Below are 18,247 nucleotides of genomic sequence, written 5' to 3' on the forward strand. Positions count from 1 at the left end.
GTAAACGTCAAACACATTGTGGGGAGGTCAATCACTGTATCAGCAGAGTCTAATGATGAGACAAAGCTAAAAATATACTGGCCTTCTGTGTGGATACCAAGGAGGTGATCACCCACTTTGGCTGAATGTACAAGTGGGCAGAAGCTGATGGAAACAGTGACTGAGCACCTTTATCACCGAGTTGTTATTAATGGAGATGATTCAGTGCTACAGATCAATAATGTACAGTTGCACAAAAAGACAAAGGGAGGCCAAGAGATTCTTTTACAGCCACCTTTCACTCCATGAAGCACAAACACAGCTGACTCCACAAGATGCAAGGAAGTAGACAGCCTCACCTGTTGTCTTGGTCCCCACTTCCAGCTGTTTGCTGCTGGGCTGCTGGGGTTTGCTAACATACCTGCAGCCGTTCTGTGCTGGGATGGACAAGTGCTCCTGGACAAGGCAGTGTCAGGACTTCTTCGCCTTGTAACTTGGCACGAACTGTGACTGCATCTGAAGTCAACAAACTGCTTTGTTAAAATAACAGCCCCTAGGAAGTTTGTGCCTGCTGATCTGGTGGAAATCAGTCAGAGCTACAGAAAACCAGCTTAATAAAAATACAGTGGGAAGCTGCTATGCATGGATGTCACTGCCATCTGTGTGCATTGTGCACATGCAGGACACAGACAGACCAGCTTTCAGCTCTAAGGACCTTCCAGTGAGCATGGCTTTTCTAAAGTGCTGAGTATTGGCCTAATTCTACTTCTTTTCCAGTAAATAAGCTGAATCCAGCAAGAGGTTTCACACAGAGCGCTGAAGGGCCTTTCCCTGCAGTGGTACAAGCAGGGCTGCAGAGTCCAGTATCCTGTGGGAATACACATCAGTTGTGCCAATTTAAACAGTTTTCTTCTCTAGGAAATATCTTCAATAGGATGGTTATAGGGGATGGTCTGCATAGGTTGGTTTGTTTGTTGGGGTTTTTTTTGCATTTTAAAATAATAATAACAATAATAATAATAATATTATATATATATAAAATATATATAAATTATATATATAATATAATAATAATAATAATAATAATAATAATTATTATTATTGGCAGAGATGTACATACTTGATTCCTACTTAAACACTGTTTAAGTTATTTAGGAGTTTCATGTTTATTGTACATTAATCTGAGGAAGTTAATGATTTAGCTCATGCAGCTTGACTTTGTTTAGGTCTATGGGATTGCCTTCTGCAAGTTGAGCTCTTTCTGCACATCATGGAGTGAGGAACTAAAGCTATCATAACCTGCCTTAACACTGTAGTTGTCTTCTCCCAGCACATGGCCCCAGGGTGTCTCCACTCCTTATTCTGCAGCAGGGGCAGAGGACAGTGATTGCACAAGCATAAGTTACAGTTGTAGTTAAATGTGCTTCTATGGCTGCAAGCTGGAGTGATATTGGAATACAGATCCAGTGCACTGTGATTTCCAAGTGAATAAATACCATTTATGCTTTTTAGTTTCCTATCTTACGGAAGAAGTATGATGCTCTTCCAAGAGCAGCTCCTTTGGTGGAGAAATGGATAGTGAAAGATGTCACATGATGGCCAACTGTGATCAGAGAAGTGTATTTCCTTATGACTCCAAATTAATATGTAATTTCCATCTCTTTTTTTTTACTGTTATCAGCCTAGTGGAAAAGGCCCACGCCTACCTGAAGTTTATTGTGTCATCAGCCGGCTGGGGTGCTTTGACTTATTTTCCAAGGTAAGAGGATTTTTTTTTTCAATACTGCATTTTAATTGGATTGTTTATTGAGACACATCCACAGTGATGAACAAGATGGGAAGAATTTCTTCCTTTGATGGGAGATAACTTTATTTCACAGTTGCTGTTTTGGATATTCCATCCCTATTATTGGGTTCATCAAAGAATGTCTTATTCTGTGACTGAGGCAGAACTTGATTCAAAAAACATCTGGGTGTTTCTATGATCTGGCTGACTGACTTTTTTTCCATTGTTTTCTAAAGCTGTTCTGTGCAGAGCTGTAATTCTTGGCATGCATAGTTTGAATGATGGGCCAGTACTACTTTTACTTCAATAACCCTTGGAATGAGGAGGTTGAGAAAAATGCCTACTTGATAAGAGAATTCTATATGTTTAACTCTATTGACATATTTTTCTATCCTAGGGGGCTAGGAAAGCATGGATAATCTTTTAATTGGCCTCCACATTAAAGAACAGAACATTGCATTGTATGCTGATGTGGTTTACTTAGGTAATACATTTGTTGACATGAGAGTTTTGACACAATAAGCAGGACATGGCAGCTAAACTGAGGGGTTAAATAGCTGTAGAAACAGTTAACTGCCAGTCAGCTCCAGAGCTGCAAGCATTCTTCTTTTGTAAGATAAAAGGTTATTAAAATTAACTAACATCTCTCTTTGATTAAAGTTTTAAATATCTCTCTAGCTGTCAATTTAGGGTCTCCTAGTCCTCTGAGAATGTGTCCTGCAAAATCCAGTGAGCACCTCTGAGTATTGTGTAGGATTTGCTGGTGGTCTGTGGAGAACAATGTTATATCTAATGTCAGATGGCTGCCTTCCCCTTTTCCTATTTCAATACAGTATTCATAGAAGTGTTTTAATTTGCCAGAGATTTTCTCTTCAGATAAGAGAAACCTCACAGAACTTACATAGATTTTTCTTGTTCATTTGTATAGGAATAATGTTGAAAAGAAGATGTGAATCATTGAAGTTAATTAAAATAATAGCATTTATATTGTTCATATGATCTAATAATCATACAGAATGTTCTCTCCAAAACAGGTTTCAAGCTTTTCTAGATAAAACTTTAACACAAATCTTGTGTGAAGAAAAATAATTGGATTGCAATAGTTAATTGCAATTCTGCTTCTGATATCTTTCATAAAGCTTGAAATCAAGAGTTTATAACACTGTCTCTTAGACATACTATGTATCTAACCACAAATATCTCTGAGTGAAACAGAGTACATTGTTCTGGGAGGATAGCAGCTCACCAAACTTGTGGTATGGAGAGAGGTCCTGAGGATCTTTTTTATCTTTTCTGTTGTTTTTTTTTAAATCTAATTTTGATAGTGCACTAGTTTTCAAAGGAAAGCTTGGGAGAGGGAAAAAAAGTAAAAACTAATAAAAAGGAGAAAACTTAAGTATCCTCTTTACAACCAAGTATCACTGCACCTGAGGTACAAAGTCGGCAGCAGACAAGGAAGGTCATATGAAAATTACAATTAGGCTGTTTTCCCAGTTCAATTTGTAACTTGAAGAAAAGTGTCTGATCATCCAGCCAAAGTGAACTCAAGGTTGATGAGTGAGTGTAATTTCACTGGCTTCAGCAGGGGCAGATCCCAGCCATTGTGGCAGGCAAGCCCTCACCACGTGGGCCTCAGGTTCTTGCTCTGTGCAGGAAGGAGGGCTCTCAGTTGCATACTGGGCCCTGAATGGGGCTGTAACACACCTGTGCTCTTTTTGAACTATTGGGCTTGTGGAGGGGCTGGGCCACAAAAGGACCCCATCGCACTGGAGTCTGGCCACAGCACTTCTGTGCTACAAAGGGCTGCGCTCCTCCTGATGATGCCAGCACCAGGGTGAGAGCAGGGGGTTGGCAGCACGCAGGGCTGGATTTAGCACAGCTCTTTAGCACACACTTCAAGCACCACATTTGGAAAGGGTTTGTATTAAATAGCTGTTACATGAAGGAAGAAGAGTTTGAGCCTTAGCATCCCTGTTGGTTTTGAAGACAGACGTGGTGTGGATGGAGAGAGAATTCTAAAAAAGTAAGGCCATCTCTTTCTCCAGCCTAGTAAGAGGAACTTGGGCTGTCCTGATCAATAAATCTAGTGAAAGAGGCAAAACCAATCATGATGGTGACCTTTGCCAAATTAATCAAAGCAAGGAACAGTTGTCTTTACAGAAAAATATGAGTGATGAAAGGCCATGAGATATTAAACCTTGGATATATTTATCAAAAAAGCAAGAGGAGTCCACTGTTTTAAAATGTTTATCATCCTGTTTCTGATAGCCTGCATTATTTTCATGTTCCTCAAAGCCTTTTATGCTCACTGCTGTAATACTGCTAAGACAGACTTGAGAACCACAGATGTCCTTCCATCCAGCTCATTTGGTCATGGTTTCAACAGATGTTTTTGATGATTTTATCTTCTGAGATCTCTGTTCAACTTTTATTCAGTTTAAATGCTCCTTTATATTTGTATCATGGAGGTTGTTGGGACTGGGATACGATGCACATATGGCCCCCAACACCAGCAATATAAAGCATCAAATAATGGCTGCAGGAAAGGAGACAGGAGTTGGGCACATTACAACTGTGTGCTGGCAGTGCACAGCAGTGCTAAGGGACCCGAGGCAAAGCTTTGGTTCATTACTGCTTCCCATTAGGGTGGCTGGTTTTGTTGGGTGAGGATGGTTGTTGTGCTGCAAATCACATCAAGAATGAAATGCATGTCTTCATTTATGGTTATCTGCCACTTCCATGGACTGGAATGAAAGCTATGTATATAGGCTCAACTTTGCTTTAGTTAGGTCTTTACTGTGTTGCAAAGAGGAAGAGGAAACTACACACCAGTGAATGCCTCTCTTGGCGTTTGGTGTCACTATCATTGTAAGTCACCAGCTTGTGCTTAAGTTTCTTTCAATGCTCCATTTTAGTGAAAAGCATATCCAAGAGAAACAAAGAAAAATGTCTGGCTCAGACCCACTAACTCTTTTATGGCCTTTTGCTCTTGAGTGCTGGTTAAAAGATCACCATTTCAGGTCAAACCACTAGCTGCTTTGAAGCTTGCTTTCTCGTCATCTTTAGGTTTATCATCTATATGGTCTGTCTAATGTGGGAAAACTTAGCTGTGAACTAATTTATGTTGGCCCATGCAACCAAAGAGAGAAGAAAATAATAGTCCTCCCTAACTGTAAGAAGTTCCATCTGCTCATTTCAAAACTAGGTTGCCTGCTCTGCGTCACGTCACACAGCAGATGACCTTGTGCAGGCGCCCAGCTCCAGCTGACACGGGACTGCTGCTGTCACCGCCGGGACACCCCCAGCAGCTCTTCCTGAGGGAGCTCTGCTGGTATCATAGTGTGGCAGTGTTGCTTTTCTTGCTGGTCTGGCTTTTTCTTGCCTTCTCAGTTGAAGTGGAAGAGGTGCCCAGGGCAAAAATGTTTCTACTTTATACAAATTTCAGGATGTACCACTGAGACTTGACATTGACCCGGCCTGTGGATGATGGGATTTGTCTTGATCTTTCTCTCCTTCAGGTGTCCTTATTGTTCAGACAAAATCCTAACAACACAGATCTCCCATGCCGAGTTTTCTTTCTCCTCCCCAGAGTTTTTACTTCTTTCTTGCCCCTGTGTTAACTGCATTCAGAAACGGGCTCCATTTTGTAACTGGAAACGTCATTTTTAGAGTACAATTGAATCCCTTGGCTTTGACAATTATGAAGAAATGCATGGCAGAGGATAATTCAACTTAGATCTGCCATATGTCGAGGCACATGTGGGTCAAAAGATGCTTCAAAAGTGTATGTGGTATTGACATGTCCTGTTTCTTTCTCTCTTATGTCTTACCTAATGGATCAGATCCTGGATGAGGTTGAAAGGAGAAGGGGAATATCTGCCGCCTTGGTTTATCCATTTATGAGGAGTCTGATGGAATCTCCTTTTCCTGCACCTGGAAAGACAATCAAAGTCAAAACTTTTCTGCCTGGAGCTGGAAATGAGGTAAAAAGCAACAGCAAACATTAAAAGTCAAAGCCTCCCGATTCACCAGTCCAATATCAAACAGCAAAAGACAATCAAGAGGAGACATCCAGATACTGCAAAGCATGTGAGGTGACACACCCTCAAAATGAACAGTGTAGGAGCTGCGCAAGTGTTGATATGATAGTGCTAGTTCCCAGTGATGATTAGAAGCCAATTTATTGTTCTGTATTTGTTATTTTACGTTTATTAATAAGCTGTGTTCAAGAAAAAAACACAACACACTTGTCCTAGCATGCCTGGCCTAGTGTAGCTAAAAGAACTACAGTGTTGCTGGGCTTTATCACAGTGATAACAAGCAAGTCCCATGCTGACTGTACTTCAACAATTCAGTAGCTGTTGTCACTATAAACCTCATGACTGCTGGTCCTGGCCTTGGTAGGAGGGGTGACCAGCAGCATTTAAATGTGGGGTTTTTTTGGCAATAAATACCCTTTAACTGGCCCTCAAAGAAACAGTCTATATTTGGAAAAATGTTTCATACACAATTTCATGTGTGTGTGCATGGACACATGTAATAGATTTAATTTCCTTTTGTTACTGACTCGAGTAGCTAGAAGCCTAGCATTATACAAGATAGGCCTTACTGGAAAATGGCAATATTAGTGCCTTGTTTAAAAAGTATTTTGTAACTTGAGGCTTGCTAGCCATTTGCCATGTCAAATTCTGCTCTCTGCAGGCCTTTATGTAAGTATACAATAGCTCCACTCAGATGGACAAGCATAGAGAGGAAATACTACAGATAGGAACAGACTTTGGCCCAGTTTGTGAAAGCAGGAAAAAATTCCTCTCTAGAGTTATTTTACACTCCTTTGGGTTAGTTTTACAGTGCCATTACTGGTTTTAATTGAATCTTATTTTCTCCAAGTGTAATGCGTCAACTGAGTGAGCCTGTTATGTTGGTATGAAATGTGAAGGGTTCCTTGTATATGTGACTTGCAAGGCATGTTTAAGTCACAAGCATTTTCTTCTGAAGAAACATAGGAAAACTGGAAGGCTGATTAGCATAACAGTGGTAAGACCTGATAATGCTTTTTTGATGTGAATATATCTGGGAACCATGGATCTGCAGTTTCTCTTTCCTCTGCTCAAGCTTCTGAACTCTCCCAGAGAAAAACATTGAGATAATTCCAAACAAACAAACAACTCTCTTCTGGCTCAGCTTTGCTCTCTCTTATGCTAGTACAAACTTGTTATTCAAATGGAATGCACTGGCTTAATTAGGAACAGAATCTTGCCCTTCCATTGTGGCTCCTCTTGGCCTAAACAAAGATGATGATTAATTGGGAAGCAGACAGTATATTTCTTTGTGATGAGCAGACTGAAGCAGAAGGCTTTGCCAGGCAACAGAAAACATCCATGGCATTTGTAAAAGCTGCTGTAACTTGCATTGCATCCTACCCCACAGCGAGATTTGAGTGTTGGAACCTTTACAGTAGAACCAGCTCCTTATGATTTGGCACATAAACCTGATTTGAGCTTCCAATCCCAATGCTAAGGAATGGAAGTGGGCACCTTTACTGAATGTGAGAAAGGGGCAGGCAGGCAGGCAGTGGTCCCTGAAGAGGGGTTGATGGTACATACACCATCATGCCACAGTTTGATGCTTAACTGCTATTTGAACCAACAGCTGAGTGGTGGATATATATAATACTCTGGCACCACAATGTTTCTGTATTTCAGGCTTTAAAAAATCAGACCTGTACATGAATACTGTTCCAAGAGAGACTTTCTTCTCACAGTCATGTGTTACTAGCCACAAACAATATTACAACTAAACTGGTATGAACTGGTTTTGTTTCCAGTATCCTGTGGTCTTGCTGCTGATCATATCCTTAAAACTGTGTTTGTGAGGAATTTTTAAGGGCTACTCAAGTTTAAACTCAATACGCTATGCTCATGGAATGTGGTGTCGTGTGCATAAAAACATAAAAGTGGTCTAAAGCAATAAAATTATGGTGATTTTTGGACACACATAAAGAAGGAGATGTATATATATATATATATTCCTGTTAATATGGCTTCAGAGATTTCAACACAGCTTCAAGCTGGCCAGCTTTTCCACTTTCCCTTCTGTTTCCTCAAATTCCTCAGTAGTTCATCATTTGCTGTCTTGCACCTCATATTTTTCTTCCTCTGTTACTCTTCTTCATGTTATTTTCCCTCTTCTTTTTTCTGTCCTCTGCCTTCAAGTTCCACATCTGAGCATGTCAATTGCAGAGTAAAAGGAAGATTTAATAAAGGAATCAAGCAAAAGGCATTTGAGAAAAGGAAGGAGAGGGCCTGAGGTCATGGATGAAGTATGAAAATTAGACTTTAAAGGGATATCACAAGTCACCATCTAAGACCTTTTCCTGACTCCCCAGTTAAGTATATACATGTACATATCTTTATGACAAAAAAGGGTTTTAAACATTATGTATTGAATTATGTGTCAGAGTGAAAATGAAGTAAATTTGGTTTAAATTTTGCCCAGCTTTTAAGTTGAATCCTTAGCTCCTATCTAGATTTTAATTTGAATTGCTAGCCAAGTTTATATCCAAATTTACCTTGTTGTTATGGCTGTTTTAACACTGCAAATTTCCAGCTCCAGTGTATCCTGCTGTTACTTGCTTCATATTGTTGACTCCACCAAGCTTTACATCTCTGACAGGGTGTTCAGAAGGCAGAATTGTGCTTCCCTTGGAAATGGCAGCAGATTTGATGCCCAGAACTGTATTCTGGGAAGAAGAATGACTTGATAGTGAATTGCATAATATTCCGTATCTCTGGAGTGCAGTGCCTGCAGCCTTAGTTTGCAGAGGAGGACAGGGATCGTTTTCTGTGGCCCCTCAACAGGAAGCGTGGGGCAGTGCTGGAGGGCCCGGGCGGGGGGTGCCGGGTGCCCCTGGTGCTGTCAGCCCTGAGCAGTGATGCTGATTGATGTTTGTTGGATGTGCTCAGGTCATTGAGCTGCGGCGGCCGATGGACTCACGCCTGGAACACGTGGACTTTGAATGCCTTTTCAAGTGCCTCAGCATTCGTCAGATCATCAGGATCTTCGCTTCCCTCCTCTTGGAACGGCGTGTGATTTTTGTAGCAGATAAGCTCAGGTAAGTGGCAAAGGGAGCTGAACTACATATTGTTCAGGACAATACTATCTCCAGATACAAAAAGCTTTACGAAATGTCCAGAACGGTTGTCAGATGTGACAGATGTGTCACTGTAGTATTTAAATATTTTTTTACATCAATGGAAGTGATTTGCATCAGGTGCCACACATAATTGCTAGTGGTCACTAGCTACGAGCCACTTGTTCTGTCTTCCTTGTCTGTAAAATGGGGGTACCAATACTCACCTGCTTCATAGTCAGCAATTGTTTCCACAGGGTTGTGAAGCAAAGTAGTCCTAGCAGCATTTCCTTTCAGGTTTTGGATCAGAGTATTCTTTAGCCGTAGCAGATATCACCTGTGAGGTCCTTTCCTGTGTGGCTGTGCAGGGCAGCCAGGCGGGGGATGAGAGCTCACCGGGTTTGCTCCATGCAGGACAGAGTTTGTGACGGGGCTAGATTTCAAATCCTGCACTACTAAGCCCATCCAGTGGAAGTGTTATGAATGCTATTACAGTCCCTCACACAACTAGTTTGGACATTTTTCCTGGTGCTCACATGACCTGAAAACATTTCCTTTCTAAAGCACCATCTTGGGCTCCTTGCTCCATCCTTTCAATATACCTCTTTGTTCCCTGCCCTTTGATTGCAATGTCCTCTCCTTGGGTCCTCTGAGGAATCAACTCATGCCAAGGTGTAAGGAGCAAGAACAAGAAGACACGACTCCACATGGCCTTTACCAAGGAAATTTGAGGCTGCACCCCTGCCCCACAGCAAAGCATCATCCCCTATTTAGATGCTTGTGTAATTCATACAGAAAAGCATGGGCACTGTAAAGAAGATACTATTTGTTGTGCCATGATAAATAATAAAAGATGGCAAATAAAAATAAAGATCATAATTTATTAGACTTGGGAACATTGAGTGTCTTTTAAAAGGACAGAAAAGACTATATGGGTGGTTAAAAACACAGATGGATCTACCCAAACAAACTCTGTTAAACACTTTATCAGCCTCGACCTTCTGTGAATGACCGCCAGAAATAATAGCTGCACTTAGTGGCCGCCAGTGTATATAATAGCAAAAATACTTTGCATAGTAAAAGCTTTACAACCTTTAGGGGAGAATTTCTTAAAGCTGCAGACCCTTCTCAGGTTATAAAGTTACTTCCTTAGCAGTCTTTTTTGTTGTCTAGAACAACAGGAACATTTTATTTCATTCCTTCCCTTGTCAGTAACCTTTAGTTTGAATGGCCATTTGGGGTGACTTAATTTCACATAAACTCCTGGTGAGAGTTGTGGAGCTAGTCCAGGGTTTCTGCAGTACTTTAGTAGGATCTGTGAGTCACACCATGAATACTGGGGCAGGTGGCTTTTGAAGATACTGCTGGTGTGTTCCTTCTGACTCTTTTTCTACAGCATGCGTGATTACATCATTCTGCCTGTTTCTGTTTTACTGTTCATTGAGCAGAATTGGTGGGACCCACAAGTCTGACTGTAACTCAGAATGACACAGGTCTCTGTTCCTTCAAATGGCACTCTGGTTTCAGTGGAAAGTCACAGAAATGGGACAGATAAAATAAGGGCTGTGCTCCTGCCAATTGTTGCTCTGCTTTGGAGTTCCTAGTCACTCCTGGGTTGTGTTGGCTTGGCAAAGTACCCTGAGCCTTGGTTGATGGACCATGGGCACAGTACTGTGGGAATGGCTTGCTGCAGGAGACATCCTTTGCTGTGAGGGCTGGGTCAGAAAGCAGCCATTCCCTGAGTGTTTCTCTGGGACAACTGGCTTAGATAATGTCATATAATGCTTCTGGGCACTGTTCAGAGAAAAGAAGCAACGACTAAACTTACTTTGACAGGCTCATGGCAGCTTGGCTTGGGAAGTAGTCATGTTGCTGATGCTAAGGGCTCATGGTAACCCAGTAGTATTCATCATCCAACCAGGATTTTGTACACATTGCAAGCCTGGCTGGAAGCTGACAGCTCAGGCTTACCCATGCAGTTACCTTTCTCCTGATAGCTGCCTACTCCCACAGGTCCCAGAGCAGGTGATAACAGAGTCCTGCTTATAGACAAAAGAGTCCTGCTCTCCCTCTTGGCACACAGATATAGAGCAACAGGACCAACAGGAACCTGAAATGATTAAGATCTCTTTTGGTAAATACGTATCCAAACACTGCCTTCTTGTGCAAAAACTGTTCTCCAGCAAACTGTTGTTTCTGTTGTGGGAGAGAGCCCTTGGGTTAGGGGCCATCAGCAAGTACTTTGAGAAAGAAGAGGATTCAGATGGATACAAGAGGCTCAGGAGGTTTTTGTAATTGCTCCTGTAAAAAGGGAAAGAAGCTTTCTTATAAAACAGTGTGTATATATATCCTTTATTATATCTGCATGTATCCTTTATTATATACATATACTTTGTTTTGTGTATGACAAAATCTGATGTGGTAGATAAGGCTCTGGATTAAGACTTTAGGTTCCTCAGCCCTCCTTCTGAACCTTCTGACCTGCTCCATGACACATGCTGGAAATGCAGCTCCTCTTTCTTATCTTTTGTCTGGTCTGCCTGGGATCCTAAATGCTCCAGGACATAGACTGCTGCTTGTTCTGTGTGTGTACACAGCTCTGCTTGATACAGTGCAGCCCCTTTCAGCACAGGGATCTAGGAGGTACTGTAAAATAGAAGCTAATAATGAGTCCTTTGACAGAGGGCTGGATAAAGTGACAGTGGATTTAAATTCAATACTTACTGAGGTTTTCATGGTTTACATGGGGATGAAGTCTAAAATGAAACACTCTGGCTTTGAGCTAATAACTGTCTGTCTTGGAACCTTTGACTTGTCTGACGTGAATTTTGTTTATGGGCATCATGGCTGAAACCGAAGGAGTTTACCAGTAATGTGGAAAAAAAAGAAGTGAAATATCTTACAGGTCCATTCTGTGGGCCCAAAGAACGAGAGCAGGAAATTAAAAAGATTTTACAAGGGCATGTACCAAAAAAGTAGCTTAGAAATAAATGACGTTGAGGCTTAGACTTCAAACAATGAGATGCAATGGGCTTTTGTGGCTGCCTGTTTAACAGTTTTCCAAGCAATAAATAGTTTCACACATTATACAAGTTTGGGAAAGCCATGCCTAGTGAAGTGAGATTCATTCAAGAAATTGTTATTTATGGTTCTTATAGAGCCCAGAATGTGAAAATTTATAGTTCTTGATCTTTGCACAGAAGAGGCTGACATTTTTCAACACAGAAAGTGATGCTACCAGCAATGAGGAAACAACAATAAAGTTTTGAATGACAGGACTGTGAGGTTGGCTTAGTTAGTTCTATGAAGTTAGGTTGGGCTTCCCCCTCCCCCATTAAGTAGCTTATATATTTTTTTCTGCTTGAAATTGGATTAATAAACCCCTGTGGCTATTTGCACACCTTCAAAAATGAATTTGAATCTGCCAGTGACCTTTCAGTATTTTGCTTTCCATGAACAGTCAAGAAGACAACAGAGAAACAAATATTGCAATAAAGAAACTTGGAATAATAAAAACAACAACTCATGAAGAAATAACTTAAAGCTCCCATTCTTTAAACATCTGGTGAAAGCATAACTGAGATGGTGACGTCTCATCCCAGTTCAATCCTGTCCCAGCTGGGAAGCCCCTATTTATGTTCCCAACATTCTGCCCATTCACCCCAACTCTGAAACAATCCCACAGCTCTGCCAGCTGTGAGGGGAGAGCTGCTCTTACGCTGTTTAAAAGGCTAAGCAGCAGATGCAAAATCAGTGGGTTCGGGGGCTCAGGGAACATTGGTGTTGCTGCAGGCGCAAAGGTAGCAACAGAAAATAAACAGGAAGCAAACAGTGGAAGAAAAGAACTTCTCTGCTTATTTTAGTTTTATGCTGGGGAATCAAATTTGTGGATGTGTTTGTTGAGGAGGTGATGTATCCATGCTTGTGAGAACAGGTTCTCTGCCTTTTCCCCTGAATGTCTGGAGAGGGGAAAAGGAAGGCCTTAGGCATCTCTGTGTTCCTTTGTTATAGCCCCATTTTTTAGAAATATAAAATACTCTTGATGTAATCCACTATATTGTGAAGGACTCTGAGCATATTTTGCTTACATTTCACATGTGGGTCCAGTCCAACACCAGCCAGTTAGTGGGAGTGTTTGGATAAGACTTGTCTTTTGCTGTAGATCTAAATCCTAGAATGTTTCTTTCATTGGCCTTTCTGAAGCTTTAAGGGCTGTGAAAGGCTCGTATAGAGTCCTTGCTCTTGTAAAAGGCCAAATAACTTCTCATTGTTGTGAATTTTGTTTTTATGAGAGATATTTCACCTACTTTTCAGTGAAGCAGGAGCATGAGCCTCAGGGAAAAAAATCTCAGTTGAGAGCAATGGGTTTTATGCTCCTAAACCCTGTAGGTGAACTTGTAAAGGTATCCCAAGGTGAAGGTGAGCAAGATGTTTTTCTAAGTGGCAATGCCAACTAAGGAAGTTCTGCCTCCTGCTCCCCTTGTTTGCTCCTGCCCTGCATGCACCACAGTGTCCATCACCAGGAGCCTGTTCTGGCCTAGCCACAGTAGGAATAACTGTTTTTTCAGAGTTTCTTCAAACCAGATGGGCTCCTTGGCCAGGTCATGCCATGAACTCCTCCGTACGGAGAGGGGCAGAGCAGGGTGCTGGGGCTGGGGATGGGCAGGAGCATTGGGATGGGCACACTTCAAGGTGATGTCTGAAAGGGGTCTATCATGCACCATCCTTAGGTGTGAAGCAGCTGAATTTACATTCATGAAATACTGAAAATTTGTGAATACATCCACAAGCTTTTACCTATGTAGAAGGGAGATCTGTGGGAATGAGGCTGAGGAAATGCTGGATGATGGTAGACATAGTGTAGCTAAAGCTCCTGCACATCAGTGTCTTCCTCCCTTAGGTATGGCCACAGATTACTTTTCCTTCCCAAGGAGAGGTTTTCCACTCCATGTTTCTCTGCCAGCACACATCCCCAGTCCCAACAGGGACCAGCAGTCTGTCATCTGATGTGCTGCAGCTCCCCTGAAGCCCTCCCCTGCAGTGCTCACCCCATGAAGTGAAGAGGTGCTGTTGCAAGCAGAAGCTAGGCACCAATGAGGTGGGAAGGTTTTATCCTGTTAAAGATAAAAGACTTTTTGCCTGGTAAGGATAAAAACCTTCTTGCCCCTCTCCAAAGTATTTTGGACTGCCAGGACGAATCTGTCTTTCAGCACAACTATAGAAAGTCCAGGCACATCTCAGACCTGACCAAAGGTTATGAGCTCCAGACAGAAGCACTGACTAGTACAAGACAGGCATAAATATGTAAATACCGGGGGGACTCATCCCGCAGGCATGTCTCTGTTAGCTTTGTGGAGCAAAAGGGGAGCAGAGTGTACTTGTATACAAGGGCAAAGGCTTTTGGAACAAACAATGGCATTTCCCTAATCTCATGGAGAGGGACAGTTTAAGGCTGTTCCTGTTACACTCGGGATGTTCAGGGAGCACTGACGCTTGTCCTCATATTTGAGTCTGTTGGTTTGGGAGTTGTGAGGCCACGCTAGAGAGCAGCACGGTTAGCAGTTGAGAGGCAGTCTGGTCTCAGTCTTTCAGGGCCTACCTAGAAAAACAGTATTAGGGATCCTTTAATCTAGCAGATAAAGTCATAGCATGACGTTGTAGCTCAAGTTATAATATGCAAATTTAAAAGAAGATAAGTGGCAACCTTTTAGTAGGAGGAGTAAATTGTTGTACCTCAGCCCTGTAACGAGGTCCAGTGGAACAGTGAGAGCAGCTAAATTTTTGGATGGATTACTAAAGTGAAACCTCATTCCCTATTTCCTTATTGTTTCTTTTTAATTAACAAAAGTAGGATATGATTCTTGCAAACTAATCATAGTAACGATAGGCCTGACCAGGCTCACCTGTTGCCTGGGAATGCTGCTTTCCAATGGTCTGCCGTGCCAGGAAACTTGTGAGCTCACCAGCCTGCAGGTTAAAAGGTAAAATACGTGTGTTAGGACAAAGAGAGAAAATGTGCTCAGTAAACAGACATTGAACTTTGGCCAGGCATAAAGATTTCCTTTACTTTCCCCTGTCACAAAAACCACCACCAGGAAAGGAAACAAGAAAGAAATTATAGAAAAAAATAACAAGTGAGATAAATTGGATAACAAACTCATGCCAGAAACCACCTTGTGAGGGAGAATTTACTGTTGCCAGGCTCAGACTGGTCTGTACTCTTTCTGAGCACAGACTCACAGGAGGCTCAGCTGTGCTCTTGGTCACATCTGGCACAGCCCTACATTGAGCTAGAAGGTCAGTTCTTTGTCTCAGGGAAAACTTGTTTTTTTCAGTCATCAGTTGTGCACTGAAGAAGGGGATGTTTAGACACAAGCTACTGTACCTGTGGAATGTGCAATAGTTCCCAGATTTTATGTCTAATCCCAGGAAAAGAGTTGGATGGTTGACATTTCTTCTGGGAATTTTTTATTCAAAGATCTTGAAGTGCTTTCTTAAGATGATCAGGATTATTGTGCTTGTCTGGTCTGATAATGCTGAACACCAGCTAGAGAATTTCTTCCACTAATTCCTGCAGTGGAAGGAATGAGCACTCGTATAATTACTCAATATGTAATCATGCCCAGTAGACAGAATTTATTCTACAGCAAAAACACCCATTTCTCATGGAAGTAACTAGAGAGTTTCCATTTCCTCCAGTAAGAGCCAGATCAGCCCCTGTTGAGGAGTGATTTAGAACCCACAGACCAATCCTGCTTTAACTATCAGGCAAAAACTTGCAGTTCTCTTCATCTTCTAGCATCTTCTGGAACCTGTCTAAGTCTCCGTTACCTTCCCTGCAATTGCTTTCCTTTTCTGAGACTGTTTTCTCTCAATCTGCTTGTACTATGAAGCACCACTAAATAGAAACATTTACTTAAAAAAAAACAACCCTTAAACATGCTGTAATGTATGTGACTACTTGGCCTAAGACAGCTGCAAGTTCTTGATATCCTGCTTCTTTCTTTCCCACCAAATACAGCTGTCATCTTTGAGCAGGACGTTTCTGTGCAGTCCTGCAAGATGCTGAGCACCTTGTCTTGCAGTCTAAATGCTAGAATTGAAGCTGTTCAATGTGAAGTGAAATTGGTGATTTAAGGTAACTACAAGAGATATCTCTCAAGGTTTTTGAGGGAAATTTTGCACTTTATTCCCCCCTCTCAAGAGATACTTACATTTAGTACAACTCAGATTGCATTTCTCTGGCACTTGGATTCTGTGATGACTGATGCCAACCAGGGAGCTGCACATGGTCAGTAGGAAAATGTCTGTCAGGTAGAAAGGACAGCCTAAGAAACAAAATAAACTTTCAAAGTGTTTGGCTTGTTTGAGATTCTGCAATCCCAGAGAAAATAATTCTAATAATAACATTTTTAATATGCAGTAGACTTCAATGGCATTTTTAATATGCTATATCACAAGATTGTATGATTTTCCTTTTCTTCTTGCCCTCATTTTCAGTGGTATTTATTAATGTCACTCCAGGCTATTGGCCAAAGCTCTACTGTGGGAAAACATAATCAGTTTTCCACTTGTGATTTGTGCAACAAAATTCTCTCTCCCTTCCCCGTGAAAGGGAAAGGGATAAGAAGACAACCACGTTGTTTGGTAATTCTCTTCTGGATTGCTTATTGGTACAATAACCATATGGCAAGAAGTTGCAACATTTTCCCAACTAAGCCTTTAGCTACCAGCAAGGGAATCTAGATAGATTCCCTCATTTTGGCTTTTGAATGAGTAGGATTAAGGGTTTGGGATTGTTTTTCTCCTCCTTTATTACTACCTAGAAAAAGTCTTCATCCTACTTTACAGTGGTCATGTTGTTAATAGAGCAATGATTGCCTGCAAATCTGAAACCACCAGTGTGAACATTAACAAGGACTGGTGGGAGCAAAGGTCCCAGTGTGGAAAGAACAACCACTTAACACTCCTCTGGAACACCTAGGCCAGAACCACTTTTGTTATTGATTTGTGCTAAGAAACTGTTCTGAAGGAAGGGGTTGCATCACTCTGTGGGCACTAAGGATAACTTTCCACTTTGAAATGTTGGGGTTTTTTCTTGTAACCACAGGGCAAAGATTCAACAGGTGGCTGATGTGTCAAAGCAATGATTTTTTTTTTTTTTTTTTTCCAAAAATCTCATTTACTTGAGCTTTGTGGAAAGCATGGTTGAATGTTGCCTGAAAAACCAAATCCTAGTTTTGAAGGACACTTTGCATGTATCTCTTCCCAGGGGCTTTCGTGGGCCTCTCTTCTCATGCACAGCTATTATGGGAGCAAAAAATAATGTCTTTGTTAAAACCACATTCCTCTTTAATCAATTTTTCTCTGCTTTCTTGTAAATTAAGTGCTTCAAATCTATCCTCTAAGAGAGAGATCTCCTGATGATGTATTCTCTGGTCTGCAGCTGTCAGCTCCGTGTGATGCAACCTTGAGCTGTAGCATGAGCCAGGGTTGTGCTTTGCAGGTTACCTGTGGGACCTCAGACTGTCACTCAGTTGTTCCAAGCAGGTGGGAGCTGGATTCTGAAAACCCAGCTTCCAATAGAGTAAATAATTTACTGATTTTTGTAAAGTTATGATAACTTTTGGAAATTTTACATAAAAGAACTGTCTTCCAATATTTGGATGAAAAGAAAAAGAAAATCTCCAGTACAGTCAAACAAACCCTGCACTTATTTCTTCTTTGATAATATCCCCTAATTAGTTGTGTAATTATAAAATGTTTTAAATCTGAATTACTTTAACTGATTGACAAATCGAGCTGCTTTAAAATAGGAATCCCTGAGAGCACATCATACTTCTGTCCATCTCTATTTCTCTAGGAGACATCATCCCAGCAGGGCAGACAGCTACAGCGTGCTGGCTGTTCCTGAGGATGTCTCCTGGCTGCACTACAACGTGCCATGTAACTTTCCTGCTCTTTCCTTCAGCCATTCACTGTAAATTTCAGTTGGGTACAGCATGCTGCAGCAGCCCTCCTGCATAACATGGGCCACCAGGAGCATCACAGGTGTAATTTTTGGTCTCTTTGTGCCCAGGTGGCCCAGAAGGCTAATGGCATCCTGGCTTGTATCAGGAATAATGTGGCCAGCAGCCGTAGGGATGTAATTCTATCCCTGTACACATTCCTGGTGAGGCCTCACCTCGAGTATTGTGTCCAGTTCTGGGCCCCTCACTTCAAGAAGGATATTGAGGTGCTGGAGCAGGTCCAGAGGAGACCAACAAGGCTGGTGAAGGGACTAGAGGGAAAGTCTTACAGGGATAGGCTGAGGGAGCTGGAGTTGTTTAGCAAAAGAGGAGACTCAGAGG

At 41.7% G+C, this 18,247-nt stretch overlaps 1 protein-coding gene across 4 annotated transcripts in view; it reads left to right on the top strand.

The window, feature by feature from the left end:
* The window catches only part of DENND2B (DENN domain containing 2B), a 180,585-nt gene that overhangs the window by 146,155 nt on the left and 16,183 nt on the right, over positions 1 to 18,247 (top strand). For all 4 annotated transcript variants that reach the window (XR_007889634.1, XM_051620907.1, XM_051620908.1 and 1 more), the window contains 3 exons: positions 1,661 to 1,738; positions 5,608 to 5,748; positions 8,731 to 8,879. Coding sequence is in view for 3 of the 4 variants with exons in the window: in XM_051620907.1 (XP_051476867.1) it covers positions 1,661 to 1,738; positions 5,608 to 5,748; positions 8,731 to 8,879 (368 nt within the window). In the remaining variant the exon portion in view is untranslated. The remainder of the gene's footprint in view (positions 1 to 1,660; positions 1,739 to 5,607; positions 5,749 to 8,730; positions 8,880 to 18,247) is intronic.

The sequence above is a fragment of the Apus apus genome, chromosome 5 (assembly GCF_020740795.1).
Source record: "Apus apus isolate bApuApu2 chromosome 5, bApuApu2.pri.cur, whole genome shotgun sequence".
Lineage (NCBI taxonomy): Eukaryota > Metazoa > Chordata > Aves > Apodiformes > Apodidae > Apus > Apus apus.